This window comes from Natrix helvetica (assembly GCF_964273705.1).
Source record: "Natrix helvetica genome assembly, chromosome: Z".
Classification (NCBI taxonomy): Eukaryota; Metazoa; Chordata; class Lepidosauria; order Squamata; family Natricidae; genus Natrix; species Natrix helvetica.
In genome coordinates, this window is record NC_138554.1 from 1,043,445 (window position 1) to 1,058,674 (window position 15,230).

Consider the following 15,230-nt stretch of genomic DNA (forward strand, 5'->3'; position numbering starts at 1 on the left):
GGGCACCAGGGCCCGAGGACAAGGGGGCCACCGGTGGGCATCCCAGCGAGCAGGAAAGCAGAGTGGATCTGGCTCCTCCTGTATAGAGTGGAGGGTCCCTCGATTGGAAGAGGGAGTCAACACCACCACCCCCCGTCGCTTTCTCGCGTCCCAGAAAAAGGCCCCTCCCTGCCTCCCCCAGGAGGACCAAGGAGAGAAAGTCCTCGCCCGTCCGTCCGTCTGTGCCCTGAAACCTTGAGGGGGGCAGCTGGACCACCACTTCCTGTCTGAGCCGGAAGAAGTAGGGGTGAGCTCCAGGAAGGGTTTGAGTGCTGGGTGGTTCCTTGTTTGTAAGTTCCTCCTTCCTCCCTTCTTTCCCTTCCTTCCTTCTCTCACTTCCTTTCTTTCCTTCCCTTCCTTGTCCCTTCCCATCCCTCCCTCTCTCCCTCTTTCTCTCTCTTTCCTTTCTTTATTTCCTTCCTTCCTCTGTCCCAACCCCTCCCTCCCTTTCTTCTCCTTCCTTCCTTCCCCTTTCTTTCTTCACCCCTCACATCCTTCCTTTCTTACTCCCTTTCTCTTTCCTTCCTTCTTCTTCCTTCCTTCCCTCCCCTTCGTTCATCCCTCACTTCCTTCCTTTGCTTCCTTTTCTTTTCCTTCCCTTCTTCCTCTTTCCCCTTTCTTTTTCTTTCTTTTTCTCTCTCTCTCTTTCCCTTCTTTCCTTCCCCTTTGTTCATCCCTCACTTTCCTTGTTTACTTCCTTTTCTTTTTCTTCCTTTCTTCTTCTTTCCCTTCCTTCCCTTCTTCATCTCTCACTTCCTTCCTTTACTTCCTTTTCTTTTCCTTCCTTTCTTCTTCCCTTCCCCTTTCTTTCTTTCTTTCCTTCCTTCCTTCCTTTTCTCTCTCTCTTTCTCTCTCTTTCTCACTTTCTTTCCCTTCCTTCCTTCCTTCTCTGAATGGCCATCTTAAGGGGACAGAATGGCTCATAATAGTGGGAAGGGGCTGCTTCTCCATCTCCCTTTAGAGACCCTCCACCACAAAGTTCACCTCTTGGCCCCTCTGGCCATCCAGAGGGGGCTCAGCCCTCCCTCCCCCCTCCCACAATGTCCTGGGCTGATCCACTGAACACGGGAGTGGGGGGGAGGATGAGGTGGGTTCTCCCACCCGTCCTCGCCAGGGGAAGGCAGCGGCTGCCGAGGGGGCTCTTGGGGGGCAGCTGCTGGAGGAAATTCCAGACCCAGAAGTGAGCAGGGCCTGTCTGTTCCAGTCCCCTTGAAATCCAGCCTGCCCCTGCAAGGTAGGCTCTTTCTAACTGTAGGTGACGTCCTTGGCGCCTCCTCTCGCCTTCCTCTTTGCCCCATTTCCACCCAGCCTCTTTCTCCCTCCTTCCCATCTGGACGGGCACCGCTCCTTTAAAGCAGGGGTGGGGGGGTGTCTCCAAACTTGGCCATTTTTAAGACGTGTGGACTTCAACTCCCAGAATTCCCCAGCCAGCCGCAGAGGGTCCCTTTCTTCATAGACGGTGGGTATGCAGGGAGCGTAATTTATCTTGACTTCAGCAATGGGGAAAAGAGAGCTGGCTGAGGAATTCTGGGAGTTGAAGTCCACATGTCGTAAAGTGGCCAAGGTTGGAGACCCCCGGCTTTAAACTCGGCAATGTAGACCCCTCCCACGAAGGCCGCCCCCCCCACTCCGGCAGGGAGGGATCCCTGTTTCTCCTGCTGGTAGGTTGGTCCTCCTTCTTCTGCCCGCCCCATCTGCTTATGCAGCAAAAGGATCCTTCGTTCCTTCTTGATGTAACTTGGCTCACTTCGTCGAGTTGCCTGCTTTTCTCTGCCGATCATTGGCTCTTTTCTTCTGGTGTGGTGGGGGCCCCATAGGTGGTCGACAGGGTGGGTGGGGGAACAATTATGGGGCGCATCCAGGAACCTGCCTTCATCTCTTACCAGCCCCCCACCCCACGCAAAGACTCCAACAGGCAGCCCTAGCCCTTACCACCATTCGTTTACTGACCACTCCAAGTTAACGACGGCCTTGAATAAAGTGACTTGTGACCCAAATTCAACTGACTCGTATTTATGACGGTCGCAGTGTCCCTGGGTTGGGTGGGTGTCGCGTGATCCCCGTTTTACGACCTTCCTTGCCAGAGTTGTTAAGTGAATCATTACAGGTGTTAAGGACATGGTTGTTGAGTAAATCTTTCTTGTTAGAAGGCCATCAAAGGGGAAATCATGTGACACCCCCCCCCCCCGGGATATTGCGACCGTCATAAATACGCGTCAGTTGCCAAATGGCCGGATTTTGCTCACGGGATTGCTGTCAAGGACTGCCAAGGACTTTGTGCCATTGTGTCTTTTGACCGGACACTAAGTGAACTGTTGTAAGTTGAGGACTGCCTCCATACATTCCTTCATTTACTTCGGATGCATCTCTGGTTTTCCTTAAGCCCATTCCTGAATTTTCCATCTCTTGCCTCTTTGCCTGCTTCCTCCTCTGCTTTCTTGGAGAATCCATTCCTCTTTTCTTTCTTTGGAAGGAAGAAAGGAAGGAAGGAAGATATAGAAAGGGAAAGAAGGGAAGAAGGAAGGAAGGAAAAATGGCTCGGAGGAAGGAAGGGACGAAGGTAGACAGGGAGGAAGAGAGGTGGGGGAGAAAGAAAGGATGGAAGAAGTAGGAAGGAAGGAAGGAAGGAAGGAAGGAAGGAAGGAAGGGTCAAAGAAGGAAAAGCGAAAATTATGGGGGGGGACAGGAAGGACGCAGGGGGGGGGGAGTTTCGTTCTAAGCCATTTGGGGGACCCCCCCACCTCTCTTTGCAACTGTTGGTTTCCTTTTTTAAAAAAAAGAAAATAAGAAAAGAAAAAGAGACTTTATTATGAATAAATATATATCTATATCCGGTTTTTTTAAAAAAGGAAAACAATTATTTTGTAACAAAACACCAAAAAAAAAAAACACCAGAAAAAAAAAGGAAACATTTGTGCCAAACTCAACAGCGGGAGGGGTGGGAGACGGAGGGGGGGCAGGGGGGCAGAGGGGGGGGTGTTTTTGCTACCGCTTGTTTGGGAGATTCGAAGAGGGGGGGAGTGTGTGAACGGTTTTTTGGGCTTGGCGATTTGACTGGAAAGGATGCCACCTTAACCTCCCTCGTACCCTGGGGCACTTAGACCATCAGACCCCCCCCACACACACCCTCCTCTGCATTCATGGCCCCCAACCAACGGACAGCCCGGTTGCCCCCCCTCCCTCCGCCATTAGAAGCACACGGTCACTTTTAGGGGGCAACCGTAGGTGGCACAGATGCCCACAAATTTGATTGGAGCCAAATTGAAATTGGAATCCACTCCGCCTCACTCAATCTCCACCCAACGGCTTCCTTGGAGATCCAGTGATCCACTGTGTGAGGGGGGGGGGCGGTCTTTCTGCCTTCCATGCCAAACAAATTCATGCCACCTTCCCTCCGGAGGAGAACGGTGAGACTTTCTTCCTCTTGATCTGCAGACACCCCCCCCTTCCTCCTCAGCCCATCCTGAAGGGGGAGGGTCTTCAAGAAAGAGAGTATAGATGCCATGCCCCCCCCTCAGCCCCCCCACCCCTGGGGGTCTCCAGGAAAGAGAGAGGACGGACGCCACTGCAGAAATGCCACTGGGCAATGAGGAAGAGGATGGGCTGCCTTCCAGCCTCACATCCCACCACCAACCCCCCTCCCCCCTTGTCTGCTGTGGACATTTTTCACTCTGGGCATGACGGCTGGGCCCCCCTCCTCCCCTTCTCCCCCTCCCCACAATGGCGAGAAAAAAAATCTATTTTTATGAGACTTGGGCCAGGAGAGGGCCAATTTTTCAACCTCACTGCACCTGATTTTGAGGAATACTCTTGCAAACGCCCCCCACCCTCAACAGAGCCTCCTTTCCCCCCTCCCTCCCCTCACTCTGAGACTTTTCTAGCCCCCTCCCATCCAGGTAGGGGGGAGGGGAGGGCTTCTCCCTCCAGCTTCTGGAAAGACCTGGGATTCGAACCGACCAACAGATTTTAAGGTGGTGCTTTTATTGGGTTTTTCTCTCTCCCCCCCCCCAACTCCTCCCGTTTGTTATGACCTGGATGATGGATGGATCGAGCAAGCTCCGGTGGGGGGAGGTCTTTTGCACACCCCCTCCTCCGAAGGCGAGAACTCTCGGGGTGCGGTGGGGGGAGGGGGAAGCTGGGATGCTGTACACATTTTTAAAACCTTGCAAGAAATGGAAAATGATATTGTAAATATAAAAAAAGATTTAATTGTTGAATCGGCTCTTTCTGGGGCGGGGTTGCTGGGAGGGGCGCGGGGGAAAAAGGAGAGGGGGAGACTATAGAAGCCCCCTCCCCCGACATTATCCTACAGAATGCAATGGAACACCTCACTCCCCCTCCTCGCAAAGCTAAGCCACCTGCAATTCTTGGGGTGCGTTTGAAAGGGGAGGGGATTGGCCGTGATTTGGGAGGGATCCCCACGTGGCGGGACTCCCCTCGAGGCTGAGGGGCAACGTGGGCTTGCAAGCTCAGCCTGGGGCTACCAACCCCCCCCCCCGCATTATGCCACGGCTTGCGTAAACACGGTTGGCTGGGTTCAACCGCTGCTGCCCCCATCCTGTGTGAACCCACCCTGCGCGGTCCCTGCTGCCCACCGCGCCCCTTCCCTTCTACGCGCTCATTCTTCCCTTCCCCCACACCCGCTTCTTCCGTGGGGGGTTCCTCCCCTGAATTTTCTCTCCACTCGCGCAAATGTGAGTGGGGGGGGCTTCACCACTCTGTGCAACGGGCGGAATTGCGCCAGGGTTTTTATGCGTGGGGTGGGTGGGTAAAGGGAGCCGCAGCGATGCGGGAAAGGGCGGCGGGGAGGCGGTGGGCGTCGCAGGGAGGCCGACGCCCCCTCCCTCCCCCCCCGCATTCGTGCCTCGGCTGCTGCTAAAAATAGCAGCGCTTTTCCAGGCTGCGCCAGTTCGCAAGGCAGGGAATGCGCGCTGCGGGTGGAGGGATGGGATGCGGAGGGGGCTGGGGTCGTCGTAGGAAGAGAAGGGGGGACGTCATCGCTCTCTTGCAGAGCAGGAAGACGGAGCGGCATTTGGGGAGGGGAGGAAAAACACGAGGGTCGCGCGGGCCAGGGAGGAGGAGGATGGAGCAGCCGCGCAGCGCATCAGCTGGGCTTTTTTGAGGGGTGGGGGTCTGGTTTGGTCTCGTCCCGAGAGGAAGGGGCTTCGGAGCCTCCGCGCGCCGGCCCGGGAAGCCACGAGGGTCTCGAACAAGGAGGGTGAGGGTGGAGCAGCCAAGCAGCGCGTCAGCTGGGCTGTTTTTGGTGGGGAGGGGGAATATAAACCAGAGACGGTCATCCACGCGTGTCTCTTGGAGCCCCGCTCGCGGACCAAGGAGGGGGGGTCTCGCCCCGGGAGAGGGAGGAAGGGGCTTCGGAGGGTTCTTCTCCCCCACCCCCGGGAACGCCAGAGGCACTCTGCACGTGAGAGCTGCGGCAGGATCAGAGGTAGAAAAAAAAATAGGGGGGAGGGGGATTGTTGGGCAGAAAAGGGGCTACCAAGATCGTCGGGATGAGGCCGGACAGCCCCACCCCCGCTTCAGAGAAACTATAGGAGAGCCCACCCATAACTCCCACCCAAATGGGCTTTGGGGTGGGGGCAGCTTTTTCTCTCCTCTCGGCGGCGATAGACTACTCCTATACAGGGAGGTTCCCTTTGTTCGTGGGAATCTGCCGGGTTGGGGCGGGGGGGGGGGAGTGTTGGCAGAGGAGCTTCCCAGAGCCGTACCCCATCGTTTGTGCTGACACGCGTACCAGCTTTCGCGTGGGCGCCCAAGTTTCAGAAGTAAACGCCAGAGTTTCCTAATTTAAGGGGAGGGGGCGGCGAAAAAGCCTGGGGAGGGGGCGTTTCGGACCAGAGTGGGAACCCCGAGTCCCGATGGAAGCCGGAGGAGTCGGTCCTTGCGTGGGGATAGGGTGGGGGGCTATGAGATCACCGCCCCACTCTCTCAAGGCTTCTTCGGGTTATTTCAAGGCGGTTAGATGAACAGCTGGAAGGGACCTTGGAGGTCATCTAGTCCAACCCCCCGCCCAAGCAGGAGACCCTACACAATTTCTGACCAATGGCAGTCCAGCTTCTACTAAAAGCCCCCAGGGATGAAGCTCCCACCACTTCCGAAGGCAACTTCTGTTCCTTGGGTTGATTGAGATGTCAGACTACATTTCCCATCCCCCAGGCAGGCACTGCTTTCTAACCACTAGGTTAGAGTGCCTAGTCCGAGGGAGGAGGGGGGGTGGCAGCGGGCAGCAGTTTTCCCGGCGTGCATTTCCTCGCGCAGCGCGTTCACACGTTACAAGGGTTTGCACGCGTGTTTGGGCCGCTCTGGTGGGCGGATGACGCTCGATGTCAATCCAGCGAGGCGGAGGGCTCCATGTTGGGGGAAGACCGGGCTGGAACATCAGGGCAGCTGTGGTCCAAGATGGAGACGTCCTGCTCCCCCCTCCAAGCCCGCGTGTTGCTTAGCATCCCTACGCTCCTGCTGCCGCCTGGCGGTCCGAGCGCGTCATTGCAGCTCAGCAGAACGAGGTGGCATCCTGACTGGTCGTTGATGCTTCCACGTGAAAAGAATGGGGCGAAATCGTGCAAATTTTTTTTAAAGGAATGGGGGGTAACGTCGGGATTGCTGTGACGTTGCGTGTACGGCAAGCGCGGGTCCCCCGTTTCCGCTCCCGCACCTCCCCTCCCACACATGCTGAAATAGGGGAAGCCAGAGCAGCCAAGACCCGCGCGTGGGAGGCAAGAAATGCCAGAGAAAGGAAAGGGCACCACTTGGAAAAGCCCCAAACGAAAACGAAAAGTTTTCGTGATTTCCGCCAGAGGGCGCTGTGGCAAGGGCGCTACGGCAAATTGCATAAATCGTCCGCCTGACATCAACGACGCAGGCAATTGCTGCGACTGCGTCCTCCCTCCCCCCGGCTTCCTGGAATTGGCTACTGTGCCATGATTGGCGTTCGCAGCTCAACCTCGCGGGCGAATCGGAGTGGAGAACACCAAAAAAACAACAACAAGCCAGGATAACGGAAGGAAACTCATTTCCCATTGGATAATCGGGCTTGTCATTGGCTTGCCGTTCAGGAAGCGGTAGAGAGCGCCGATTGGCCGAGCGAGAGACCCGCTGGATGGGTGCGGCTTGCATAGTAAAGAGGCGCCGCGGACGCCGATTGGCTAAGACGCGCCTAGTCGGCAACGTTCGAACCGTAAGCGGAGGATGGCGGCTACTTTTTTCCGCCGCTTCGGGGCGCTGAGCGGGGCGTCCGCGGTGGGGGCGGCCGCTTATGGGGCGCACGGTGAGCGGTGGGGCGCGGGGCTTTGCTTGCGGAGGATCCGGCCCCGGCTGGAGCTCGGATCCCACCAGTGGGGGGCGCTTGGAGAGAGAAGAGCCGGCTGCAAATTGGGGAGGGGTCTTTATATGGGGAGGGGTCTCTGCTTAGACGCCTGGAGGGGGACAGTCAGATTGCGCAACTCCCGGGATTTGGGGGGGTCTGCTTTGTTTTAAGACTGGGCGGTCGCTAAGCGGCACGCCTGGAATGGAATTAGCAAGGGGGCTGGACTAGACGACCTCTTAGGGTCCCTTTTCCAGCTGGATGCTGAGCCTTTGAAGGAGGGGGAACCCCATGAGGTCATGCAGGCAGGATGCCACCCCTTGGAGCCATCCCCCAACCAGGGGGAGGGGGGAACCAGAGGAGTCTGAACCACCCACCAAGACTTCGGGGTCCCGTCCCCCGGGCCACTCCTTGGAGGAGCAAAGGGACCCCCGTGACTCTCGCACCAGTTTGAAGCCCCCAACTCTGTGGAAGCGAGGACAGGCGGTCTCAATGGATGGGGCAGTCAAAAAAGTGGGCATCCCCCCCCCAATCTTCTCCCCCCCATAACTGCCCCCCCCCCGCTGCTCTTCTTCCAGGCTTCCACCCCCAGGAACAGCCAGAGTACCTGAAAGAGGTAAAAGACCCCCACCCATCCAGCCCCAAAAGACCCTCCCTCGAGGGAGCCAGCTGGAATTCTCCGATGACGGGCCTCTCCCCTCTGCGACCCCCACACTGGGAGTCCTGCCCCACAACCCCTGCCCGCTCTGGGAGGGGTGGCTGGGCGGGGGGGGGGATTCCGGGGGGGGGGCGTGCAAATCCCCACGGTTGTGATGCTTTATTTTTGTCTTGCTTTCTTTCCTCAGTTGTACAACACGGCCAATAAGTACCACTTCCTGCACAGCCTGGCACTCTTGGCTGTGCCCCACTGCCGCTACCCCATGCTGGTAGGTATTCTTTTATTGGGGAGGGGGGCTGACTCCCACCCCCACCCCAGTTTCCTCCAAGCGCAGCTCTTGCAAAGTTGCATTAAACGGGCATTAAAAAAAAGAGGGGAGGGGACGGCAGGGACGTGATCTTCATTTTTTTACAAAAATAATATTTTTATTCCCCATTTTCCAAACATTAAAATCACAGTTATCCTTTTACAGCTTTCCGGTATATCGGTATTTCTTTTTTCTAATTTCTGGTTTTCCATTCTACAACATGTTGTCATATACATATTCCTCTTTGTTTCAGTGTGTGTGTGTGTGTGTGTGTGTGTGTGTGTGTGTTGCATTTGTTTATTTATCAGCACAAATGCAACACAAATGTAACAAGGCAACCTAAAAAAATGGCTTTCTGCCTGGATGGCTCCTAGGGTGAGCCGATAGACAGAAAAGGGAAGCAATATGCTCCCTCCCATATTTTGGGCATACCAGGGATTGTGACACAATAGATAGATAGATAGATGGATGGATGGATAGACGGACAGACAGACAGACAGACAGATAAATAGATGATAGACATAGATAGATAAATAGATAGATGATAGATAGATAGATGATAGATGGATAGACAGACAGACAGATAGATGATAGATATAGATAGATAAATAGATAGATGATAGATAGATGATAGATAGTAGATAGATAGATTTGGGCGTCCTGGATGCCCGGCTGTCCATGGATGACCATGTAACAGCCGTGGCAAGGGGGGCGTTCCATCAGGTTCGCCTGATGCGCCAATTGCGCCCCTTATTGGACCGGTATGCCCTACGCACAGTCACCCATGCGCTGGTGACGTCTCGCCTGGACTACTGCAATGCTCTCTACATGGGGCTCCCCTTGAGATGCACTCGGAGACTGCAGTTGGTCCAAAATGCGGCCGCGCGGGTGATTATGGGGAGGACTAGATACTCCCCTGTAACACCTCTCCTGCGCGAGCTGCACTGGCTTCCTGTAGTCTATCGAGTGCGTTTCAAGGTTTTGATTACGATCTTTAAAGCGCTTCATGGCACAGGACCTAGTTACATGCGGGATCGCATCCTGCCCCATACATCCCTACGACCAATCCGCTCACACAGAGAGGGACTTCTCCGGGTGCCATCCACTAAACAGTGTCGGGGGGCGACACCCAGGAGCAGAGCCTTCTCTGTGATGGGCCCAGCCCTGTGGAATGACCTCCCCCGTGACATCAGGATTACCTCCGATCTCCGCTCCTTCCGTGTACAGCTTAAGACCCACCTTTTTCAATTATCTGGCCTGGCTCAACCGTAGTTTTTTCTTATTCCTCCTGACAGTCCTTTTAAATTTTAAATTGTGTTGTTATTAAGGGGTATTTTAATGGCTGATTTTTTAACATTCTTAATGTGATGTAATTGTTACCTCCTCTGTGCATGTATGTCTTTGTATATGTGTGGATTTGCTGTTTATGTGTTTGCACATATGTTTTTATGTTTTATATGTTTTATTGTACGCCGCCCCGAGTCCTTTTGGAGAGGGAGCGGCTAATAAATTAAAAATTATTATTATTATTATTAGATAGATTGATAGATAGATAGATAGATGATAGATAGATGATAGATAGATAGATAGATAGATGATGATAGATAGATAGATAGATAGATAGATGATAGATAGATAGATAGATAGATGATAGATAGATAGATAGATGATGATAGATAGATAGATAGATGATAGATAGATAGATAGATAGATAGATAGATAGATAGATAGATAGATAGATAGATGATACTGCTCAATAGACAGACACAGACAGACAGACAGAGAGAAAGATGATAGACAGGCAGGCAGGCAGACAGAAAAATGATAGATAGATGATAGATAGATAGATGATAGATAGATATAGATATATAAATAGATATAAATAAAATACATTTACATCTCCATATATACATCTCCTTTTGCTATGTTCTATGCATTCATTATACATTGAGTTTACATTCCTTTTCAAGCCAATTATACCACCTATTCCATATCTTGTAGTACTACTCTTGTTTCCTCTCTTATCTCTTCAGTTCCTTCGTTAGTTTGTCCATTTCTGTGCATTCTAGCAGTTGAAGGAATGGTTTTTTGTTTCCAATTTTGGGCAAATGAGATTCTAGCTACGATAATTATATGAAGCATTATACATTGAATATTGTTTGATTATTCCTAGGAGAATCAGGACAGGTTTCATGTCAATTTTTTGTTTTGTTACTTCTTCCAACCGTTTTTTTTTATTTTTGTCCAGAATTCTTCAGCTTTCAGACATGTCCACCACATATGATAGAAGATTCCCTCTTGGTAGTTACATTTCCAGCACTTTGTAGGTCTATTTGGGAACGTTTTGGCCAATGGGGGGATAAACGCCACCTATAAAAACATTGTGTAGATATTTTCTTTATATTGAATAACAGAGTTGGAAGGGACCCTGGAGGTCTTCTAGTCCAACCCCCTGCCTAGGCAGGAAACCCTACACCACTTCAGACAAAAGGTTATCCAACATCATCTTAAAGATTTCCAGTGTTGGAATGATACGATGCCGACATAGTCAATTTATAATTTTTCCCCCCATAATTTTTCCCAGTGCTCCAATTCAATATTGTGCCCAACATTTTCAGCCCAAATTACCATGGTTTCCTTCACAGTTTCCTCCTCCATTTTGAATTTTAAAAGACAATTATACGTTTTTGTAATCATTTTTTCTTCTGCAGGGACATGATTTTCAGTTGGGAGGGCATGCCTTGTTGTGGGATGCCAAAAAAATAAAATAAAAGGCGTGATACTTTCCAAGACATTTATGTTTAAAGATCAGTCAGCTCAACCTTGGAAATGTCACCAGACACCTGGCTCTTCTTATCATCCATGGGGGATATGTCTAGAAGGGAAAAAATATTGGAATAAAAGTATGCGTGGTGTTGGAAAAGGTGATACAAACAACCTGTTGAACCTGAAATATTTTGCTGTTGGGGATCTTAACCAGAAACTTCTAGTAAAGAAAATGTATATTTGATTGTTCACGTCATAACCGCAGCTAGAATTGTATTTGCACAAAACTTGGAAAGTGAAGAGATCGCTACAAAGGAGAATATGATAAGGAAAATATTAGAAATGAATAGATTAACACTGGCAGTTAAAGAGAAAGAACAAACTGGTTATGATGCGATATGGGAAACGTCTCATCAATGGTTAGAGGATAAATATAAAAATTAGGTGTAAAAGTAGGTGTGCACAATATAGAAAATAGTTAATAGAGTTAAGCAACTAAGAAGAGGATTTAAAATATCAGATATTTAACGTATTGGTATTAAGCTAAGAATAGATTAAATAATGAATATGATTGTAATTTTTTACTGTTCTTGCACAAACATCTATACCCATTTGTGACATGGGAAGCACTGCCCCCTCCCCATATTCTCTAGAGCAGGGTTTTTTATGAACCTCCGCACCTTTAAGAGGCTTGTGAACACCCAGAATTCTGGGAATTGAAGTCCATTGCTATTCCATTGCATTCTGGGAGTTGAAGTCCATTGCTATTCCATTGGATTCTGGGAGTTGAAGTCCATTGCTATTCCATTGGATTCTGGGAGTTGAAGTCCATTGCTATTCCATTGCATTCTGGGAGTTGAAGTCCATTGCTATTCCATTGGATTCTGGGAGTTGAAGTCCATTGCTATTCCATTGGATTCTGGGAATTGAAGTCCATTGCTATTCCATTGCATTCTGGGAGTTGAAGTCCATTGCTATTCCATTGCATTCTGGGAATTGAAGTCCATTGCTGTTCCATTGCATTCTGGGAATTGAAGTCCATTGCTATTCCATTGCATTCTGGGAATTGACGTCCATTGCTATTCCATTGCATTCTGGGAGTTGAAGTCCATTGCTATTCCATTGCATTCTGGGAATTGAAGTCCGTTGCTATTCCATTGCATTCTGGGAATTGAAGTCCGTTGCTATTCCATTGCATTCTGGGAGTTGAAATCCATTGCTATTCCATTGCATTCTGGGAATTGAAGTCCATTGCTATTCCTTTGCCTAGCGTTGTCCCAGCTTGGCACAGGAAGGGGGGGGCGTCTGTGGTTTGCAGGGAGGGGCAAACACATTAAAACCCTCTTTGTTCTTTGCTAGGCTGGTGGCGTCCTGTCGGCGGGCATGGGGCTCTTCTGCGGGCCGTTTTATTACCATGCGCTGACCGGCCAACCGGCCCTCACCCACGTGGCACCCTATGGCGGGAGCCTCCTCATCCTTGGCTGGCTGGCCCTGGCTCCCTGAAGGTCCCCATGAGGCTGGGCGAACCAGGAACCTCTGCCCTGCCCACTGGACCTCCCCACCGTTCTCCGTTTTGGGGGTTGAGGAAGGAGCTCAAGGAGCAGCGGAGGCGTCTCCCAAAAGCTGCACTGGAATTAAATTCTGAAAGGGCTGAATTTCTACTTTTCTTTTCTTTTTAAGGATAAATTAATATTATTGTGGCTCCAGATTTGGTGGGTGGGTGGGTGGGATGGCATCGTGCCAAGGCTATTTGGCTTCACACGAGTGTACAGAATCATGCAGCTTTAATTGTGACTTTAATAAACGGACTTGATTTCATGCCTTCCAGAACGCGTCTTTTTGGGGGGGAGATTCGGGCAGCCCCCTGGTTGAGGAAGGGGAGACTGCCAGGGCAAGGGGGGCCTTGGGGGTGTGTGGTTGTGATGTTGATGGATAGTAGAACAGCCTGCCTCCAGAAGTTGCGGGTTCTCCAAGAAAAGATTGCACGGCCATTTGTCCGAAACGAGATAAGATCTCCTCCCTTTGGAAAGGGGATGGACTAGAAGACCTCCAAAGTCCCTCCCAGCCTTAGAGTTTTATGATCTATCTGTGCCTTCCATGCACCCTGTCTGTCTGTTTCTCTAGCTATCTTCCAACACATCTATTCTCTCTCTATGTATATATGTGGGTGTGGGTGTGTGTCTGTTTATCATTCTGTATGTATCATTTATCTCTGTCGCCCATCATCCATCTTCTCTTTATCATCCTCTCTCGTCTGTCTGTCGTATCTATCTATCTAATCTATCTATCATCTATTCATATCTATCATCTATCTATCTATCTATCTATCTATCTATCTATCTATCTATCTATCTAATCTATCATCTATTCATATCTATCTATCATCTATCTATCTATCTCTGCCTCTATCATCTTCCTCTTCTCTTTATGTATCATCTTATATGTCTGTCTGTCTATCTACCTTGGGCCTTGGAGGTTGGACTAGAAGACCTCTAAAGGCCCTTCCAGCCCTAGGACTCTATGGCTGTCCATCTGTCTTCCCTCCATCATGTCTGCCTGTATGTCTAGCTATCTTCCATGCCTGTCTAGCTGGTTACCTATCTTCCATCCATCATTTTCTGTCTGTCTAACTGTCTATAGGTTTCAAGAAAAGATTGAACAGCCGTTTTGTCCAACATGGAAGGAGGACTTTGTCTCGGGCCCCTATGGGGTGGACTAGAAGACCTCCAATCACCCTTGTGTTGGGCTATAATATAGAACTGTGGTGATTCCAGTATCGTGGGGGTGGTGGTGGCCCCCTTTGAATTAGGGTGACCCCAGATAACGGTGGAACGTTGGCTAAAGAGGCTTCAGAATTAAAACGCGAACCGTGGGCTCCCTTATTTATCTTATTTATTAGGAAGTGGTTTTTTTTTAATTCATTCAATTTCTGGAGCCACCCAACTCAACCGAGAGGCCCTGGGAGGCTTGACAATTCTGAAATCCCTAAAACACAACAAAGAAAGGGTCAGATTTCAAACGTTGCATCAACACAAAAATCGGGGTCACCCCAAATGTCGAAACAAAATGCTGAAAACCCTCCAGTTCCAAAAACACAGAAGCCACCTGGTTAAATTTCCCAGAGAGAGATTTCCCCATACGGGTCAAGTCTGTGTTTTTTTTGGGCTGAGTTACACAACGCCAGCTTCTGGGGGATGTTGCAAGGCTGAAAACCCCAATTTGTGACCACCTCACAACCCCAGAAAACCAGTCCTCCTCTGTGGCTGGGCAGAAGGAAGGAATAAGGGGCTTAGACACCCCACCCACCCCAATTCTGAGATTTGGGGGCTCACTTTAAGTGGTCCCCCCCTTGGTAGGTGAATGCAAAAGGCTGGGGAATTTTAAAAGTTAAGAAGGCAAAATCTAGAATTTGCAGGTGTGACGCAATAAAGGAGGTGCCCTTTGTGGACCTGAAACAGTTTTGGGGCGTTTTCCCTCGAGGGTTTCTGCAAACTGAAAGAAGAGGTCAGATTCTCCCGCATGGCAGCCTAAAAAAATAGGGAGACGTTTGATTTTATTTCAATCCAGAATAGCCCTGGAAGGGGACTTTGAAGGTCTTCTAGTCCAACCCTCTCAAAGCAGGGAGACCCTATAATATCCTTTCAGGCAAGTGGCCATCCAGTCTCTTGAATTTTTATTTATTTTGTTCTCATTTATTTTGTTTCCAGTGTCTGAAGTGGAGCAAAACAGATCGTATTTTTTTTAAATAGATTCTTTTATTGTTTTTTCCCCCATCTATAGCAACTTTCAATCATCACATTAACATTGTTGTGTCATCATACCTGTATATCTACCAATCTTATATCGCTTCTATATTTCTATACATTCATTTACAGTTCTATACACTTCTCCATGCTTCTTGGCTAGATTAACTTTATTTCTGTTATACAACCATTTATACCAATTATCCCAAATTTCATAGTATGCAGACTCTTCTTTGTTCTTTAATCTTAATGTTAATCTATCCATTTCTGCGCAATCTAGTATTTTCTGAATCACTAATTCATCTGGGGGAATATTACTCTGTTTCCAGCACTGGGCAAACATTATTCTGGCTGTCGTCAACAGATGTATTAGTATATATTTAATTTTCTTTCTAT

The 15,230-nt window shown here is 50.0% G+C and overlaps 1 protein-coding gene across 1 annotated transcript; it reads left to right on the forward strand.

Annotated features, from left to right (window-relative positions):
• Positions 1-6,623: 6,623 nt before the first annotated feature.
• On the forward strand, positions 6,624-12,797 carry LOC309381842 (transmembrane protein 256 homolog). Its single transcript, XM_081933128.1, has 4 exons — positions 6,624-7,324; positions 7,939-7,976; positions 8,206-8,286; positions 12,451-12,797. Exons 1-4 carry the CDS (start codon positions 7,246-7,248, stop codon positions 12,592-12,594), a joined length of 342 nt encoding a protein of 113 aa, XP_081789254.1. The 5' UTR covers positions 6,624-7,245; the 3' UTR covers positions 12,595-12,797.
• The last annotated feature ends 2,433 nt before the right edge of the window (positions 12,798-15,230 follow it).